General features: G+C 34.0%; 1 protein-coding gene across 1 annotated transcript in view; it reads left to right on the plus strand.

The window, feature by feature from the left end:
- Positions 1 to 371: 371 nt before the first annotated feature.
- The window catches only part of LOC124374728 (kinesin-associated protein 3-like), a gene marked incomplete at its 3' end in the record, with an annotated part of 30,707 nt that continues 9,563 nt past the window's right edge, over positions 372 to 21,515 (plus strand). The window contains 10 exon segments of the mRNA XM_046832893.1: positions 372 to 635; positions 2,729 to 2,846; positions 6,324 to 6,489; positions 6,660 to 6,866; positions 7,092 to 7,228; positions 9,697 to 9,880; positions 10,449 to 10,526; positions 10,839 to 11,017; positions 11,954 to 12,116; positions 16,734 to 16,840. Coding sequence (XP_046688849.1) covers positions 604 to 635; positions 2,729 to 2,846; positions 6,324 to 6,489; positions 6,660 to 6,866; positions 7,092 to 7,228; positions 9,697 to 9,880; positions 10,449 to 10,526; positions 10,839 to 11,017; positions 11,954 to 12,116; positions 16,734 to 16,840 — 1,371 coding nt within the window.

Below are 21,515 nucleotides of genomic sequence, written 5' to 3' on the forward strand. Positions count from 1 at the left end.
GATGTATCGGCACTAATAGTAATCTGTATGCAGTTTGGAGTTCCAATTAATATTTTACAAATCACAGGAGGCCTGGGTTATGTTTATGTTTGAATAATATTATAGGATTACACATTGAACAATGATGACAAATATAAAAAGGTGAAACCAAGTTGTTAGTATTTAAAAGTGTTAAAAAGTACATCATTACACATGAAAGAACGAAAAACCAACACAATTACAAATTAAATAGTATTTAATTCAGAAACAATTTAACTAACTTTTCATAAAACTCGCCTGCTATTTTTTTATCGCATAATTGATATTAACATCTCATGCTTTGTTTTTGTCGCGGGTCTGTTGAAAGTAAGTCTGCTACTGGTTAATCTAAAATTGTTTTGGAATCAAAATTTTCAATTGTCAATATCAGCTGATAAATCTTGTTTACTACTACTAATGCTGTCATTTGTAAAATTCCAAATTTTAATTACGGTAAATGCTCAAGTTTGTAAGAAACATACTCAATATTTTTTGGTATTAAGGTTATAGTTTAATTCTTTAAAAAATATATCTTGAAATAAATGGTGGAAGTATAATTTTATTGTAGGACTGTTTTTCTGAAGTATGCAACCAGAAGATGCTAGGTACATCAAGAGGTAATTCAATTTAGTTGAATTTCTTTCTCATTACTGTATTAATTGACCTAAAAATTAGGTAAATGTTAAGAAATAAAAATGTACTTTTAGGGAGGCTTTAATAAGTGGCCTATACTAACACTCATTACTCGATTGTCATTATCGAAGGATTTTATATATATATATATTAAGAAGCTTTGATATTGTATAATAATCGTAGGTATCAGTAGTTATAAAATATTAAAAAGAAGAATAATACATTACAATTTTAATAAAAAAAGTTAACAATAACATTACAAAATAACAAAACGAACAGGGAGACTTTAATAAGTGGCCTACACTCGTTATTCAATTGCTGTTTTTGAACAATTCTATATTTTATCCAACTTCGATGTATGTAAAAATCATACACAATAAGAGTTATAATAAATTACCGTTACAAGAAGAATCTTGTACATTACAATTTTTAATACATAATTTTTATAGTAACATTACAAAACAACTACGACCTAGACTTAGATATCAAAGAAACCTTACAATATTTATAACTTGCCTAGCTTGATATCAATAAGTAACTGCTTTTTTGAAATGGAGGAAAGAATTCTCCCCAAGTGATACCAGGAGCCAAACCCACATGTTGAAGCTACTTAAACAAATCTCGTCACTTGTGAGAAATATCTTGCATATTTTCCTCATATTCATCGCCATTGTCAAAGTCTCAAAATATTAGTTACTTCTTGTTGTTTATTTACATTGAAATTACTATAACTAATAAATTGAAATCATATGCTAAGTGAAATAAATTGTAAGTTAATATCAAATTTTCCTTTGGATAAAAACAATCTGACCATTCGATACTAGCAATCGAATAACAAGTGTAGGCTGCTTATTAAAGTTTACCCAAACCAACTAGCCTATGGCCTACATATAAGAAAAACGTTTGAATACTTACAGCCTGCCCGGATAGCAGTGAGCAACCACTTTGTGAAATGGAGGAAAGTATTCTCCCCATGTATAAACCAGGAGCCAAACCCACATGTACTTACATAATTTCCTCATATTGATCACCATTTATAAATTATCCAACAGTTCATTACTTCTTGCTGTTTATTGTTTATATAAAAAATACTATAACTAAGTTGAAATCATATGTTTGAAAATTGTTGTATTCATTCGGATAAAAAACAATCAATTCATTCGTTAAAAATAACCGAATAATGAGTGCAGGCCGCTTATTAAAGCTACCCGTACATTCTCCCAAAAAGGTAGTAAATTGAGTACGGCGTTGAGCTCTAGGATAAGGCAGTAGATTGTTGGGTAGGGAGATAAACCTTTGGGTATGGCAGTTAGCTCTCAGGTTCGTCTTAGGTTCATGTTGTGCCCTCAGTTTGGGTAGTAGGCTCTTGGGTAGGGCGGTTGGTTCTTTGGTAGGGCGGTATGCTATTGGGACAGAGTATGAGAAGCAGACACGGTTTTTATATTGCTTATTACAATCATAAATAGGCCTACTTCAGATATGAATAACAGAAATATCGATAGATTTTTAGATCAATATATCTAAAACACTAAAATAAAAGTCACATGTTTCATATTAATAAAAATAGTTTAAACAATTACGTAATGTTATAAATAATAAAGGAACCACAACCCTTAATCAAACGGTAAAATTAAAACAGGTGACAGGCAAAAGTAATTTAAATAATAAAAAAAACTTAACAAAAAAACAAACATCTTGAAACTGATGTATAGTGAACAAAAATATATAGTGAACTCTAGAAAGTAAACTGTGAGTTATTTTAGTATTATATTTGATTAACTAAATTCTCAAATTTGCACAATAACAGTATACAATTATTAATAATTGTTCAGACTTTCAGAATAACAATTAAATATTCTTTCAGCAAATATAGTAAATAATTTGATTTTAAAAGTACAAAGCATCTTTTAAGGGTTGAAACAAATAAAATAAAAATGTAAATAAAATATATAATTTAATGGGAAATTAAACACAGAAAAGTCTGGTACTGTTCAATTCCAGCTTGTAAAAACATTTGGTCCTCAAAGAGTAAGTGGTAAAAGTAGTGGTTACAATGATTTGATTTAAACTGTTACAGGAGAGTAAGATCAGGCTCCATTGATGTGCATCCTACAGAGTCTGCACTAATTGTAAACTATGAATTGGAAGCAATCATTCTTGGAGAATGTGGGGAACCAATGGTCAGCGAGAAAAAGGTATAGATCAATTGTTTCAAAAACCTTGAAAAGAATTTTTAGTCAGTAATTTATTATTTATTTAAGTTGCAATACAATGTACATTATTGTAAATAAACACATGATTTGTAAATCCGTTTATATGATACAAGATTCATTCAATAAGTAACGAGATAAATTGCCATGAAAGAATGTTAAAAGTGTACAGAGATATCTTACAGTAGACATTGTAAACATTTTAATCGATCAAATGTTTACAAATGAGTAGAACAATTTCAAAGTGGCCATACAAAAGTTTTTGACAAGTAATGTAGTGGACGGCCAGTCAAAGTTGAGACTTCCTCTCTGGAATCTCGGATTGATGCATTAATTTTGGGAAAATAGGCTTATCACTGTTGAACTGATAAATGTAAAAATAAACGTGAGTGTTGGAACTATCCATAAAATTATTCACAATAAGCTGCATTACAAGAAAACCTGTATAAGGTGTTTGCCCAGACAACTTACAGACGATCACTAAGAAACCCTGCTTCAAATCAGTCAACAGTTGAAAAATTAAGTTTCAACTGAGGGATAAGTTTTTTTGTAAAGCATTGTAACGTGTGATGAAACATGGATCCACCTACAAGAGCCAAAGTCAAAATAACAGAGCCTTGAGTAGGAGCATATAACTTTTCCCACTCGCAAAAACTTCAGGACCCAGCCATCTGCAAGTAAAGTCATGCTTACAGTATTCTGGGATTTTTAGATGCCGATTTATTATGATTTTCTTGAAAGCCCAAGAACAATCAACAGCCAGCATTACAGTGACATGATGGAAACAAGATAAGACCTGCCATCCGAATGAAATGCCGCAGACTCTTAAATGAAGGCGTGATATTGCTTCATGACAATGCCCGTTACTTACGGAACAGCAGACGAAACACAAACTTCAGAAACTGGGTTGCGAGATCCTTCTACATCCCTTACAGCCTTGACCTCACCCCATTAGACTTCTATGGGTTTTGATCCCTTAAAGATTGTCTACGAAGAAAACATTTTTAATTCAATGAAGAGGTCAAAAATCAGGTGCAAAAGTGACTTTGAGATCAACCCAAAAAATGTTATGTCAAGGGTATGTAAAAATTAGTAGAAAGATGGGGCAAGAGTGTTTATAAGTGTTGCTACTTGTATAAACCATTTTAGTAGTAATTTGTCTTGTTACTTATTGAATAACCCTTGTATTTTATATTAAAATTGCTTACATTTTATCATATCAATTTAGCATTAACATATGGTACTCATATCAATTTTAAGTGGTGTTTTTTTTTTTTGGGTGATGCACACAGGGGTTTTACTTGTAAAAATGTAGTGCTAATCAGCTCAAACAGTATCCTATTTATGTAAATTGGTTGTTGAAAAATAAGAGTTACAGCTACTTTAGCAGTGGGATGTTTATACTTTCCTGGCATATTAGTAAATCTGTGTAATAGTTTTTTACACATAACGCAGCCTTGTTGCGGAGGGCCAACTTAATGTGAATGTTGAGTTCAGCTCCAATTTACTTTTAGCGTAATGCAGCATCTGAAATCTGACACTGTGTGAAAAACTCGGTTGCTCTGCAATGCTTTGGGATTGTGTCTAAAACATTGTAGTGCACTGAATTTTGCACTTGATGAAACAATGAGAAAACCTCTTCATGTAGTTTACACTTGATATTGCAGTCTAGGCGTCTCTAATATCGAAAGAGTGTAAAAAGTTTGTTTTAAGCTTATTTATCACCGACTTATTTTAGATCTCTTCAGACAGACATGGACTTCAGATTTCAGGAGTCAAGTCTGTGACAGTGTCAGATTTCTGACACTGCAATAAATGGAAATGGAGCTGAACTTAACATTTTGTAATCTAATAGTGTAAACAGAGATTTTTGGTTTTGTAAATTTAGTGTAATTAGCAATACCTTTATTTGTATTATTCATGTATATTATGTATAAAGTTTATGACTAAAGGAAAAGATTCTGTATTTTAACTTGAAAATCTTTATTTGGTATTTTACAAGGGTCTTCCAGAAAGTAAAGAACGTTTTGTTATAAGTCAATAAAAACAAAAGATAAGAGCATGAAAATTTATTTATAAATACTTATAAACTTACTCTATTTTTGTACAAAATCGCCGGAACTGTCAAGGCACTTGTTGTAGCGTGGCACCAGTTTTTCTATACCGACGTTATACTGTTCTGCCGCCAAGGAATGAAGCCACGTTTTTACTCCTTCTTTGAGGTCTTCGTCACCCAAAAAGTTTTTTCCGCCTAAAAACACTTTCAACTTTGGAAACAAGTGATAGTCACTCGGAGCCAGATCTGGACTATACGACGGAGGGTGTCCGAAGATTTGCCATTTGAAAGAATTGAGTTCTGCTTTGGTTCGTGCACTGCAATGAGGCCGAGCATTGTCGTGGATCAGCACCACTTTCGACGACAGCATTCCGCGTCGTTTGATCTGAATAGCGCGGCGAAGCCGATGCAAGGTCTCGATGTAGGCCTCTGAGTTGATTGTTTCGCCTCTCGGCATGAACTCCACATGGATTAGGCCTTTTCGGTCCCAAAAAACTGTTGCCATCAATTTCCTGGTGTTCAAATTTGGTTTTTCTTTCCTGTTTTTTTTTGTTGGTGAATTCGAGTGATGCCATTCCATTGACTGGAGCTTTGTTTCCGGGGTTCGATAGGAAACCCAAGTTTTGTCACCCGTTACGATGCGGTCAAGAAACGCATCACCTTCTTCGTCATACTGAGTCAAAAACTCAAGAGCTGCTCCCATCCGTTTAGTCTTGTGGACATCAGTAAGAATCTTAGGCACCCAACGAGCACACATTTTCTGATAACCAAGACGTTCAGTCACTATTTCGTGCAAAAGCGACCTTGAAATTTGTGGAAAAAATTCCACTAGACCACTCAAAGTGAAACGACGGTTTTGTTGAATTTTTCCATCAACTTTCGCTGCCAACTCGTCAGTAACGAGTGACGGCCTTCCACTTCGTTCCTCGTCGTGCACATTAGTTCGACCTTCCTTAAATTGAATGCACCATTTTCTCACTGATGACTCGTTCATCGCATTGTCACCGTAAACTGCCTTAATTTGCCTATAAATTTCAATAGGTCGAACATTCTGTGCATTCAGAAACCGTATCACACTACGCAGTTCACACTTGGCGGGATTTTCAATTAACGCCGCCATTTTAAACTTTCACAGGAGACGCAAACGTGACCTCACGGTACCGCTACTCAGCTCACACTGAGGCAGAAGGTGTGGCTAACGAACAAGCTATCTACCGCGGTGGTGGGGGAACTGCGCCGCCCGTGATGCGCAATCGTTCTTTACTTTCTGGAAGACCCTCGTAACTTTGAAAATGTTTTATTTTGGAGTATACCATAAAGGCTAAGTACTAACTTTTCGTGTGTGTACTACTGAATGATTACTTTTTTCTCTATCAATATTAATACTGAGTGAAATATATCTACAGGAATGCCAAAAGATAATTCGCCTCAAGAGGCTGGATGTTGGAACAGACTGTGCTGCATTGGCCCGAGAAGTAGTTCAAAAGTGCACACTGATCCATCCGTCGAAAACAGCAGAAGTGGAACATCTGATTTACTACTTGCAGAGTCGGAAAGATAATGCATTTACAGGTACGAGATGAAGTTCAAAATACAACACTGTGACTTTAATAAATAGGCACATAATATGAATTTCCGATCGTAGTACAAGTACTATGAATCCTCTTCAAAGGGATGGCTGTTTTATTCTTGAAAGTTTCTCTAGTGATGTAGTTCTGTTAAAATTGTCCATTGGTTGTTAGAAAGTGTGGAAAGCTGGACGGAGAAGGATTCTGGATCTGAAAGCCCATCACCTGCCCCCACACCCAGCGGTCAGCCTGCCAGCTTCACAATGATAGAGAGCTACATGGAACTGCTCTACGAGGATCTACCTGATAAGACCAGAGGGTCAGCACTCATACTCGAATTGGCCAAGGATCCCAACAACCTGGAAGATTTAGCAAACAGCGGTCAGTAGACATCAAGTCTTTTTGTTTTTGATTGTAAGCACAGAAGTTGCAGCAATACTCTAATTTAACTTTGTGAATTTAATAAAATTTCATTTCTCAGTTATAAATAATGATTCAGACATCCTGTTTAAAATTCTGCAACATCACTTTTGGAATAAATTTAAAAATTCGAATTAATATAATTTGCAGTCTTTAAAATGTGTTACAGTTTTTGTTTTATTTCAGATGCTGTGCTTAGTGCCCTCGCTCGAGTATTAAGAGAGGACTGGAAGAAGAATCTGGAGCTGAGTACAAACATTGTTTATACATTCTTCTGTTTCTCTACTTTCAGCCAGTTTCATCCCATCATCCAACAGTACAAGGTACGTCGTAAGAATACTGTACTATTAAAGTGTCCTCTATTGTGACTTTTTAAAACTATATAACAATGAACACTAATAATGATAATATAAATAAGTAAAAATATGTTTTTAAGTTACAAATTATTATTATCTAGTTAAATATTGTTATCAGTAATAAAGTGTTAGCATTATAGTCTTGATTTCTAAATATACAGAGTGTTTCATAACTTTCTGCTCATACGTATATCACACTATTGCCGGGTCAAGACAAAAACATTTCACTATATATGAACATGGGTCTCTGGTACTTAGTTTCTTATCTGTTTGTTTGTGTTTTTAATAACACAATTAATATCTTAAAAACTAATGAATTAAATCCTTCTAAATTTGGGTCAAATTTTTATGGTAGCAAGGTTAATTACTAGTTATTCTTGTTATTACTTAGTAAAATTGCTGGTTTTAAAGATATTCGAAGTTAAAAAGTTTTAATGACCACCATTTTGAAATGATTAAAGATAATATCATAATATACTTGTCGTAACTAGCCTTGTTATCATAAATATTTTGGATTTAATTAATTAGTTTTCAAGATATTTATTTTTTTATAAAAAACAGGTTCATTCAGACAAACAGATAGAAAACTAAGCACAGGAGACACATGTTCATATGGTGAAATGTATTTGGCTGTTAATAACACTTAAATAACCAGTTAAAAAAAGAATTAATTATATTTATTAGGGTAGATAGACAGGATAATACTTTCTCAAATCACTTTAAAAAATTGTTTATCAATAAGCAATTCATTAATTTCAAATTAAAGTGCACTTAAAAGAACAATATGTGTACTGTTAGATATTTAAATTTAATTCACAAAAGCTTACACATCCACTTTTGTTGTAAAAGTTTTCTCAAAAAAAGGTCTGCTTCTTTCATATAACATAAATTAAATTAAAGTTAACTTCTAACTTTATAACTTTCAAGAATAAAATGAAACTAAAAATGTAACTTTGTTATAAAATTTAAATAAAATAAAATTTATAATTTAATTCAAAATATAATGAACTTTTCTTAATTATAAATAAGGTTAAATAAAACTGAACTAAAAACTTCCTGAACAATTCCACTTTTGTCACAACCTGTACAGTCTCATAGTTTAAATTGTAATTTAACTATGTTTCATCCAAAAATATTTACTAAAAACTTTATTTCTTGTTGAATAAAAATTACTCTGAATGTTGTATATTAAATTTTATTACAAGTTACTTTTAAATAATTTCAAACTTGAATACTTTACTTTGAACAATACTTGTAAAAACTTGTACTCTTTTGAAAACTTGCATTAATTATTAAGTGAATTCAAATCTTCTTATTTCCCTTTTGTATCAAAATAATAAAATAATCCGCAGACTGGTAGGGTAACAAGTTAAACAAAAACCACCAACAATTAACTGTAAAAAGATACTCAAAAGACGCAGAGAAGCGCGTGTTGAAGGTTTTTATACTGACCCCTTCCACTAACCAGCTAACTGTAAGTGACGCCTTTGATTGGCCTCTAACTATCCAATCACAAAGTAAGAGAGAACAAAATTCAAATATATAGCTGTAAACCTGTTAATAAAGTAGACTACCAGAAACTCCTGCTGTCTTGCTCTAATTTCCTATATCCCCTTTCTTGAGGAATTACATGATTTTTTGTATGTATATTTTGACATTAATAATTACATTTTAAAATATTTTCGAATATGATTTTTTCCATCAATATTTAATAAATACATTTTAAATTGCCCTATGTAGCAAATGCTACAATCTGGACATAAGCAATAATGTGATATATCGTTGCCCAGAGAGTTATGGGACACTCTGTAGAGTAACTTAGAGTGCCATTAGATAAATGTCTCTCCATTACACTTAGTACATTGTTTTAACAGGCAAAAAATATATTTCTTTAAACAACACTATTCTAAAACATTCCTTGGTCTTATTTCTGAAGGATTGGGCTCTTCCTCAGACATGAGCTCCTGTGGTATTTTGTTGTAGAGTCTGGTAGTGAGCGATCTTTAAAAATAGTTTTCTTGTTTGATAACAAGAAATTTTATTATTACCTAAAGTTTAATGTTGTGCTGAGGCCAGATTTAAATGAAAAAAATATGATCTCGTCAAAAAAGTATACGATTGAAAAATGTAATTTAATTGTACAGTTAAATATTGTTATTGGTGACAAAATATTTGCATTAAGTATAGTCTTGAGTTATAAATATAGTCCTAACTTTGTTCTCTTGGAGCCTATAACGTAAATTCTAGGAAGTTCAATGTGAAAGAGAAGGTAATAATACATTTTCTGTGATTTTGATGCTTGTTGAGCTTAACATGAGTTTCAATTGACTTTTAAAACTATGAAGTTTTTTACAATATCAGAGTCATATATAATCCATTTTACATTAAAATAAGCTGGTAAATAATCTCTAATGTTCCACTGTCACGATGTACAGGTAGGATCGTTGTGTCTGGAGATTGTGGAGTATGAACTGAACCGCTTCGCACAGCTCAAGAAAGAGGTGGAGAGTCGCAGTGTTGCCACCCCACCCACTCCTCCCGTGTCTAGGCTACCCCTGCCTCGAAGTGCTCGAAGACCCATCAAACAGCCAGCGGAGGAGAAGAAGAAATCAACCGGTGGTACATGGTGTTTTATTAATATTGTATAAGGACTAATTTAGATAAATAGAGTAATTGAGTAAATAAAATTCAGGATATAAAAAATTATTTCAGAACTCATACTGAATTTTTATTTTTAGTGAAGTTGTGTAAGTAATATGAAACATGTACCAGAATAATTCTTACTATGGTATATGGTTCATATTATTTGAATTATACAACTTTACTAAAATAACAATTTAGGAAGAGGTCTGGAATAATTTATTCTTTCCTGAAGTTTCATTTTACTAAGTTTATTAAGATTAGTAAGATTGCTTACTACATGATACAGTTAGATAGTTTGGACAGATTTTTATTAATTCATATTTTGTAAACCATGAAGTTTTTTCAACTGATGTTTGCTAATACATTAACGTGTATGTATACATTTTCAAACAATAACAGATATACTTCTTAACAAAAAATTTTATCAACATAGTATTTTTCTGTTACTAAAACAATTTTATAGTTTGTTTTAGATGTATTTATATATATTTTAAGGAATGAAAAAATGAACTGATGGGGTTTTTAGATACATAACTTGTTTCAGGTGAAAAAACAGAAGAGCCAACAATGAACTTACGAAAGCTGGCTACTCTAGCAAAGAAACAAGATCAGCTTTTAAGAGGTATTTAGAAATGTAAAATTTCAGTAATTTTCATTAACATGTGCTTGACTCAACTCATAATAACTAAATTACAGATGTGTTGTTTTACAAATATTCCAAATGTAAAATATTGTATATAGGTTGTACTTTAATTCTAAACTGGCAGTTCTACATTTTTACTTTCAGTTCAACAAATTTACTTTGTCTTATCATCATTGTCCAGATGATTACATCTGCAGTGAGACGGTCTGTGTTGTTTAAATATCAGCACCAGGGTTAAAAAATCTAGGTTTACAAATATTCTTACTTATCCTTGGATTATTTATTTTACAGTTTGCTTCTACTTACTGTTGAACCTGGCTGAAAACGTGAAAGTTGAGGACAAGATGCGCAAACGCAACGTTGTAGGCTTGCTTGTGACATCTCTGGAACGCAGTACACTGGAATTGCTGGTCCTTGTTTCATCATTTCTCCTTAAACTCTCTGTCTACCGAGAAAACAAGGATGAAATGGTAGGTTGTTAAGCAAATGTATAGTTAAAATTTATTAAGAATACAAACTAGCATACTAAAAGTTAAATGCTAAATGTGGTTTAACTCTTTTAGCACCAAGAGCCTATATATAGGATCAACCTGTTAAGTCATAAATCGCCAAGAGCCTTTATTTAGGGTCAAGCTAGGTTGGTGGTAAAACGTCAAGAGCCTATATATAGGCTTGGACAAGTTTCGGACGTTAAGCGCCAAGAGCCTTTATTTAGGCTATCAAAATTTTCATGCAGTACACAACCATTTATTGACCAATATCAATAAAACTAGTAATGATTTATGCATTTTATAATATGCATAAACTATGTAAAATATACTATAGCAAGTAGCACTGCATAGACATTCCTATAATATTCAAACAAAATAACAATACACTCTAAAATGTTTTATCTAATGTGACATGAGTTTTTATGGTAAAAGTCAGTTTTGTACTTTGTTTACTAATAAATATATAAATTTTTAGTATTATTTTACCAAATTTTCACAGGTTGTTCTCAATTAAATATATTACCGTACACTATAATACAGAGGTTTGTTGAGTAAATGTTTATTCAGGCATTTATTGAGCTCTTAATTTACATAAAAAAATCTAACTTTTAAAGGTATACAATTTTAACAGATCAACATTTCATAAATTCCATTACATGTAATTGGTCTTCTATTAATAGCAAAAAAAGGTCAAAATCATTAGTTTACCATAAAATTTAGCGAAATGAGAACGATTTATAACGATGTGTGTCATACTTTGTAAATTGCTCTGGCCCTACTGCCACATACCCAGTGACTACGCCGCGGCGCCCAACGGGACAACCCATATCACTAACTCTGGCGTTATTAGACGTGATCTACCCAATATGCTAGGTGCTAAAATGGTTAAATGTGAATAAAATCTTGTTTGTACAGGCCAACCTGAATGTGATTGACAAATTACCAAAGCTCCTACTGATGAAGGATAAGACTCTGGAACTGGTGACCTTGAACCTGCTGTATAACCTGTCCTTTGACACAAACCTACGGGAGAAGATGGTCAGAGTCGGCTTCTTACCCAAGTTGGTCAGCATGCTTGGTAAATCATTGTTCAACAAATATTACAAACTATGCATTAAGGGATTATGAGAGATGGTACTTACTGTGGTCTAACAATGGTTCAAAATCCACAGTTCATAATTGCCATGATATTTAACTTCTATTTTACAACATTTTTTAAGATTATACCAAATTGACTCATTTTATTTTAAAATATAATTTGTTTTATTATTGAAAATTTTTGTATACAAATTGGCAAATACTTTTCAAAAGTTACTATATTTTAAATATTAAATAAATTATTATGAATTTCATTAATCCACACAAGTAGGTACTCTTCACTCTGTGTAGTAGTGCCTGACTTACTGTCAAGTATCAAGCAGATAGAGCACTGAATGAGTGATGCTTGATGCTTCTGAAGAGAAATACTTGATGGTGAGTGCCTGGTAATCACTGTCTCAATAAATACTTAAAGGGTTGCTGGACTCTTTTGCTCACAGATCACATAACTTAGTCTACCAGTGAGCTCTAGCATAATTGCATTGTGATGCTGGACCCTTTCCAATGGGGATGTATGCATAACACTGAGACGCTCAATGGTTCTAATACTATGACATGAAGGGAGCCTTTGTACTGTATGAAAGAAAGAAAGAAACACTTCTTTATTGAGGCGAAATTAGGACCACATGGTCCTTTCTTACATTTAACCTCTTAAAAAATTAATCTTAATAATGTAAATTAAGGCTAATTAACTATAGCTTACACTTACAGTATTCCATTCACTCTTCCATTCACACAGTCACGATTCAAAGAGTAGCCCCGCCGCCCGCCACGATCATCCGGTCCAGGTATTTTCGTCTCAGCTCTGCCACAAACCGTTTTCGGCTCTCAATTTGTTTGACAGGATCTGGCAAGGAGTTCCATAATCTACATGCGGTAACGGTGAAGGATCGGTTATAGGTTTTGGTTCTGTGTATTGGAATTCTGAGACTTAGTGCACCAGACCGAGTTTCTCTTGCGCCACTCTCCGCCAAAAACTGAAAGTTTTCAGATAAATATTTTGGTGAATCCGTATTAATAATAGAGTGCAACAATGACAAAATTCTAATCGATCTTAAATCAGCTAATTTTAGAATTGATGATTGAATAAAATATGGTGTAACATGATCCCTACGACGTAAATCAAACAGAAAGCGAATGCAGTAATTTTGTGCTCTTTGCAGTTTAGTGCTAAGGGCTACAGTCATGTCATTGATTACAGAGTTGCAGTAGTTAAAGTAAGGAAACACAAGTGACTTGATCAACAGAAGTTTAATGTGAAATGGTAGAAGTCCTTGCATTCGTTTCAGTGTGTGCACAGCAGCGAACACCCTGTTACAGGTGTACACCACTGCATCGGTCCATCCAAGTGTCTTGCTTATGATTAGTCCTAAACTTTTTACCCTTTCAACGTATGGTAAAAGTTTTCCGTCTACAGTTATTGTCGGTGTATTTTGTAGGTCAATGGAGTTGGCAAGTCGTTGATGACAGACAATCATGGGTTGGGTTTTATCCGGGTTAAGTTTAAGTCCATTTTTTAAAGACCATTGAACAAGTCGTTGTATGTCTTCATTCATCCACTTCACAGTCTGGTTTATGTCGATAATGTTAAAGTGTGAGTAGATTTGTAAGTCATCAGCATAACAGTGAAATTTGCAATGTCGCAATACAGTGTTAATGTCATTTATGTACAAAATAAAAAGTAGTGGGCCAAGTATTGATCCTTGCGGAACTCCGCAGGTCACAGTTCTGAAATCAGACATTGAGTTGTCATTGCACACACACTGCTTTCTATGAGACTTGCTTTGTACGATACCTGGAAAAATAAAAAACTTAAATTACCAAAAGTTTGCTCAGATCTAAAGAAAAAAATAATTGAGTTTTTGGGTTGATATTGTACAAAAGCCTCCAAAACAATTTTAAATTCCTTTCTCCCTGCAGTTTTAATAATAATGGGTGATTCAAAAAGAGCGCCGGTTTTGAAAAGACCGGTAAATTTTATTTTATCGGTTGGCAACAATGTTTGACCTTGATTGTATTTCTGACTACATTCCGATTGTTGACGCAGCTGATATTTCTCTCATTAGTGTATTCTGTGTGTAACCATGGAGAAGTTTACTTGTGCGCAACGAGTGTTAATAGTGAAAACGTTTTATCAAAGTGGAGAGAGTTATGCGGCTACAATGAGGCGACTTTGAGGTACTCTAGGACGTAATTAAGCACCGAATGAATCAACATTTCGCAGACTCATGAAAAAGTTTCAAGAAACGGGTTCAACAGTCGACCTCAAAAGTTCTGGACGTCGTCGTTGTGCCCGAACCGAACAGAACTTTGAGGTGGTTCGTGACAGTGTAGCTGTTAGCCCAGCGAAATCAATACGTTGCCGTTCTAAACAATTGGGTTTAAGATGTTCTTCTGTACGGAGAATTCTTCGGTACGATCTCAAATATCACCCCTATAAAATTCAGCTGACGCAGCAATTGAAAGTGGCAGATCACCAGAAGAGACGACAGTTTGTTGATTGGGTATTGAGAAATTCGCAGAAGGAAGAAAACTTCGCAATGAATATCATCTTCAGTGATGAAGCGCACTTCCAATTGAATGGATTTGTTAATAAACAGAACTGCCGTATCTGGGGTTCAGAAAACCCTCGCATGATTAATGAAAGGGAAATGTATCCACAACGAGTGACAGTTTGGTGTGGCTTTTGGTCGGGCGGCATCATCGGCCCTTATTTTTTTGAAGATCAGGAAGGGCAAGCTGTGACAGTGAATGAAGACCGATACCGTACGATGATTAGGAAGTTTTTGTGGCCTCATTTGGGTAACATAGACATTGACCAGTTTTGGTTTCAACAGGATGGTGCCACCTGCCACGCTGCCCATGAAACAATTGTGTTGGTCCGTGACCGTTTTCAGGATCGCGTCATTTCTCGTAATTCCGACAATCAATGGCCACCAAGGTGGTGTGACTTAACACCTTGTGACTTTCATCTTTGGGGTTATCTAAAGTCAATAGTTTATGCCAATAAACCCCGAACCATCAATTAGTTGAAGGAGGAAATTCGACGGGTTTGTCAGCCAAATTGAAGTGGAAACTTGTCGTGCAGTCATGGCTAATTTCATGGACAGAGTTGTTGCTTGCCAGCGCAGCGTAGCAGAGGAGGACACACGCATGACATTATTTTTCATACATGAAATCGGAATGTTAGATGAACTTATTTATGTATTTGGTTTCAGATTTTCATAACAATAAATCTCTTAATTTGATATATCAAAACCGGCGCTCCTTATGAATCACCCTTTATATTTAATTTGAATGTTATATACTATATTTAAGGGTTTGCACATTATATTAGTGTGATATTGCTGTTAAAGATTCAAGATATTTTATTGTCATTAAGCAATTTACATGCAATAGAAACATTCAGTGCAGCAATATTTAACAGTTTACCCTTAAACAATAGTATATTTATATCATAAATAAATAATTAATTAAAATTCACAACTAAAACTTAATAAATGAACATGATACATACAAACTAAGTACAGATACTAAATAAAAAATTATAAATTAAAATATTTAAAAAACCAGTGTATTAATATCACATGTTAAATATTTGTCAACATAGTAGAAAGCATTCAGTTTCAACCAGTTACTTAATACTAACATAAATCTATTCATTTCTACACTAAAAGCTTTCTGAGGTAAAACATTGCCACTGTTGAAAAAATACTCTTAGTTTAGTTTGTGTGAATTAGTTTTAATTTATATGGAGTTATTTAAAAAAAATTGAATTTATCTGTAAATTTCTTGACAACTATGGCACTTTTATTTTTTTTTTTTATGGTCAGTTTAAAGAAAGTTGTAGTAAATGTAGGTGGCATTATCTAGATTTGGCTATTTTTTATTATGTATTAAAATTTCCATAACAAGGTTGACTCAGAAAAACAGAAATTTTGATGTTTCCAGATCAATAAATGTTTACCCAGTTATCAAGAGAAGGAGAAACGAGAAATTAAATTCCAGAAGTATCACTTTTTGTTGCCTGCCACTAGGCCGCCGTGTGCCATGAGTCACACACTCACTGTCGTACAGTCCCATCAAATACTGATGCAACATCGATTCACGGATACTATACTACTCTAAAATATTACGTTTTTATTATAAAATGTTTGTCTGATTTTTTATTTTTTAATTGAAAATCGATCCGGGTTAGCCGGACTTCCGGGTTAACGGGGGCCGACTTATCAGGGTTTTACTGTATATAGTTCCTAGACCTACAAACCAAAGTTTTCTGTGACCCATATTAGTGTAATTATTTATGATTTATTTCTTGATTTACACTTCTACGGAACGTTTTCAGTCATTTTTGTGTTTTCTAAAGTCTAATAATCCAAACACTAGACCGTCACATATAGTTCAGACATACACCTGGTTTGGTATTAAATAAAATAAAATAATTACTGTTTGATTTTTATACTACTCAAAAATGGAGAGTCACTCAATGCAATGATTTAATTTGTTTTCTTCTATTGGAAACCATCACATTATTATGAAATAAGGAAGATATTGTCTCCCTGTTGTAATAATACACAATGCAATTTGAACTGTGCAGGTGATGAAGAACATCAGGTGAACGTGGTAGTGTTGAAGCTGCTGTACCACCTGAGTATGGATGACAGAGTCAAAGCGATGTTCACATACACGGATTGTATAGCTAAGGTATGTTTAGCTGTGGTTCTGAATACTTTGCCTACTTGATTTACTCGGATAGTAACCTAAGAACCAAAGGGTTGTCTAATACTCAGATAATCATCAGGTACTTCTTCATTCCTTGTACACTAAAGTTATTGCAATTTGTGAATGACAGTTTTTGTTTTGAAAGGTATGTACCCAGTCCTGGTTGTCACAAAAAGTAAAGTTTTCCATGAAAGTAATTGAAAAATATGATGATAAATTAAAAAAAAAATTATTGGTGTTCAAGTCATTTATTAGAAACAATGTTTATTGCCAATATAAAATCAATTGTATTCAACAAAAAATTTTAAACAAGAGCGGTTTTACTTTAAAATTGAAAAAGTTATACAAATTGTATCCACAGTTTATTTTGTGCTGACAGTTGGATCAGGTCTTTGTGTAAGTGTGTATTATTATGCCTTCACAATGTCCTTTCTAAAACCTCTATATATTCTATATAATTAAGTGCGAGAGTGAGTCAGAAATACATACTATCAGGATTTCAAACATGGTAGATAGATGCACATAATTTATTTTCCACCTGATACTGATTATAGTCTTGTATTGTCTTTAAGGTAGTCTATGTAATATATTGTTATATTTTTTTAATGTATATTGTAAATTAATTTCTCACTATGCACCTCCATAATTTTCTTGCAGATGAATGATATAAAGTGCTGTGAAAACAAATGATTCTTTCTCGGATTATATTGCTGTAACAGAATACAGAATTTCTAAGAGTATATTAATTTGTCTTTTGCTTTATTTATTTATTAACCCGTTCTTTGCCCTTGCTTAACTAGCTATTGATATAAATAAATAAACGTTTGATTTACAATTATTATTGAGTTTATTTTTCAAATAAACACGCTATTAGAATTATAAAGAGATTAAAGAGGAGAGATTCAGTTAAGCATATTTTTAGGGAACTCCAAATATTTACTGTCTACAATCTATACATATTTGAAACTATAAATTACGTTGTTCATTTCTGCAATCTTGCTTTAACAGAAAGAAAACATCAATATAATACACGGTTCAATATATCTAATGATTCTCATCACTTGGAATTTTATAAAAAGAAAACCTCGTACATGGGGAAAAAGTTTCTAAATCATTTACCAATTGAGTTGAAAACTAACTACAACACGAATCATTTCAAAACTAAACTTAAAGAATATCTACTAAATAGACCTATATATTCATTCCAAGAATTTTTTGAAAGGGCTAATTGACTGGTTTAGCTCAACATGTCTATATGTATTTACGTGTATATGTGTCTGTGTATATGTATTTATGTATGTATGTGTCTGTTTATATGTATAAGATAATTATTTATTACCATAACTTATAATGAATGAATGTTTATTCTAGCAACTGTGCATGAAATACACTTGAAAATTATAATAGTAATCCTAGTACTAAATGCTTATGTTAGTTAATATTTTATAAGTTGATGTTAGATAATTTTTTTATTAACTATGATTGACGCTATTCATTGTACAATCTGTGCATTTGTTTTATGAATAAAGAATTTCTGAATCTGAATCTGAATCTGAAATGTGATACAGGGTTTCGTGGATTATACTGCCATAGGCATATAAAAAAAAACTATATCCAACATATAAAAGGTTTTGGTGCATGTTAGGTTTGAACTTATACAAAAAAATAGGTTTGAATTTTGAAAGATTTGGAATCATAAATTGGGTAGATCTTACTTGAGTTCAAGTCCAGTTTTACTTAGTGTGTTCCATTGACATTTATTCATCTTCCAATCATCCTTGTCGGTTTAGTGTGGATTTAGTACTGGCAATGTTGATCCTTGAAGGTTTGAGAGTTCTGGTTGCCATCCAATATTCAAGTGGTCATCCTCTAGTAAATGTCTATTCTGTTCTTTTACAAAAATCGAGATTCACCAATTTAACACAAATAATAAAATGTACTGGGTGTGTCCCAGAAAGGAATGCACTTTAAAAAAGAAAAAAACAGAAAAATGGCTTTATTTACAGCAATTATCCCAGGATTACCTGTTTTTACACTTCAGGGAAATTACTTGTGAAAGATTACATCATCCAGATGTAGACCCCTCCGGCGCCGGCACTCCGCCAAACGAAACCTTACATCTGCGAAAACTCGACAGCAGAGTTCTGGTGGGATGTCTTCAATTTCCTCACGAATATTTTGCTTCAGATGATCGAGGGTAGCAGGAGCGTTGTTGTACACCCGACTTTTTAGATACCCCCACAAAAAAAAGTCCAGTAGAGTTAGGTCTGGGCTTCTTGGAGGAAAGTTGATTTCATCAAATCTGGAAATGACTTTCCCACGAAACAGCTGCCTTATTGCAGTCATGGAGTTTCCTGCTGTATGACACGTAGCTCCGTCCTGTTGAAACCACAATCTTTGCCTGTTAGCCCGAGGTAACGTCTGCAAGAATGGCTGTAAATGATCATTAATCATTGTTATGTATCGCTGGGAATTTACTGTCACTGTGTTCCCTTGGTTATCCTCAAAGAAATACGGCCCAATGATGCCTGTTTGAGTCATTCCCGCCCAGACAGTAACCTTCGGGGAATGTAAACAGCGTTGGTGTTTCTCCCTTGGATTTTCTGCAGACCAATAACGGCAGTTTTGCTTATTCACATATCCATCGACATGTAAATGTGCTTCATCACTGAAGATTATGTTATTGAAATTTCTAAAACTACGAAGCATCTCGTTTGCGTAGTTAAGCCGAAGCGGGTAGTCAGCCTCTTTCAATGCCTGTACTAACTGGATTTTGTACGGGTGTAACTTCAAATCTTGTTTCAAAATGCGTTGAATACTGGTTCGGGGTATATTCAAAGCAGCAGCGTGTTTTCTTACTGATCGATGTGGATTATCCTCCACAGCATCTCGGACACGCTCGATATTTTGTTCAGAACGCACTTCTCTATGGCGACCGATGGGACGAGGGTTCATAGTTGATCCTGTAGCTTCAAATTTGCGCACCCAGCATTTAATTATGTCCACTGATGGTGTTTGGTTGAGATCATGAAGTCTGTATTGAGCGCAGAAGTGTCGTCGAACTGTCACATAAGAAAGCGTATGGTAATACTCGCGTACACAGAAAGCACGCTGCTCGCCGGTAAATCGATCCATGGCAAATGATTTTCCGCGGGCATGGCTACAAAGCCCTTATGCATTCCTTTCTGGGACACCCAGTATTACTGTATTTAATAACTCAAATGTTGATTAACTTTGATGAAAAAAGGTTCTTCTCAGTCTCATATTAAGCCATCATTTAACCCTAGAACACTACCGTGCGTAAGTTTTACGTATATGCGTCATGTTTATAGTCACACCTACTCTCCCCCCCAACCTTCCGGTTTAAACTTTGGGCAGTGCTTCTACTGATCAATGGTCGTTCGTTCTCCGAAGTGTAAGGGTGTGTGTAGTTCTTTTTCTTATCTCAACATTGATTTTTATTTAGGCCGTGCGTCAATTTTACATAGCGGTAGTATTGCTTGATAAAAAATGTGTATATTTTACGTATAAGTGTGTGTAGTGAAATAAGTAACTAAACCTGTTTTAGGTTGTTTTTTTGGTAAATAAAAGTCTTGGAGTTAGTAGACAATTTGTAGGCTTTTTGGAAAGGATGAGTTTCTATGCCATTTTATATATTAAGATAAGGTTAGGAAAACACCAAGTATCACACATGTACGCATTACACACACGCACACAATAGACAATAGACAATAGACAATATACTTTATTGACATGTTCTTTGAGAACAGTACATAGCGTCAGTTATACAGGTATAAGGTAACAATTTTTAGCTGTTTGTAAATTCTTCTTCTGTGTAAAAAGGTCTCTCTTGGAGCCACAGAGTCAGTTGTTTCTTGAAGCGGTTGAGGTGGTTGGTTCTTTAAGTGCTCTGGAAGGTGGTTGAAGTAGGCGGGCTCCTTTATAGGATGGTTTCCTCTTGTATAGGCTCAGATGGTGTGGGGGCAATGCGAAGTCCGAGGCATGTCTAGTGTTGTGCTGGTGCAGATCTGAGTGTCTTGGCTGTGATGTTTTTTACAGTGTGGAAGATTACTTCTCTTATGTAGAGTGATACGACTGTCAATATTTTAAAATTTTTGAAGTGTTCTCGGCAGCTGTCACGGTAGTTAAGGCCTGCGAGGCATCTAATTGCCCTCTTCTGGTTGATCAGAACTCTCTCAAGGTTGGTTTTGGATGTTTCCTCCCCAAGTGGCAATGCCATATCTCAGGTGTGATTCGAAGAGAGCAAAGTAAGCTACCTTTGCCGTGTCTGTGCCACTTATTTGTTTTATTCTACGTATAACATAGTTTCCTGCAGATAGTTTTTTGCACAGTTGATCTATTTGTGGCTTCCATGACAGTTTATCATCAATTATGATACCAAGGTGTCTGGTGGTGTTTTTTATTTCTAGGTCTGGGAGCGTCAAGTTAAGGTCTCTGCGTAGATTGCTGAAGGTCATCTGAACTGTTTTTTTATTATTTAAGACAAGGTCATTTCTGGTACAGAATAGTTTTGTTTTTATTGAAAGTGGCAGTTGTGTTTTCTCTGGAGTATTGCTATTGATTTATTTGCTATTGTTAGTGCTGTGTCGTCTGCATACATGACGGTAAATGACAGATGTCTCCTAGCCAGTTGGGC

Source organism: Homalodisca vitripennis, unplaced genomic scaffold, assembly GCF_021130785.1.
Source record: "Homalodisca vitripennis isolate AUS2020 unplaced genomic scaffold, UT_GWSS_2.1 ScUCBcl_9706;HRSCAF=18293, whole genome shotgun sequence".
Lineage (NCBI taxonomy): Eukaryota > Metazoa > Arthropoda > Insecta > Hemiptera > Cicadellidae > Homalodisca > Homalodisca vitripennis.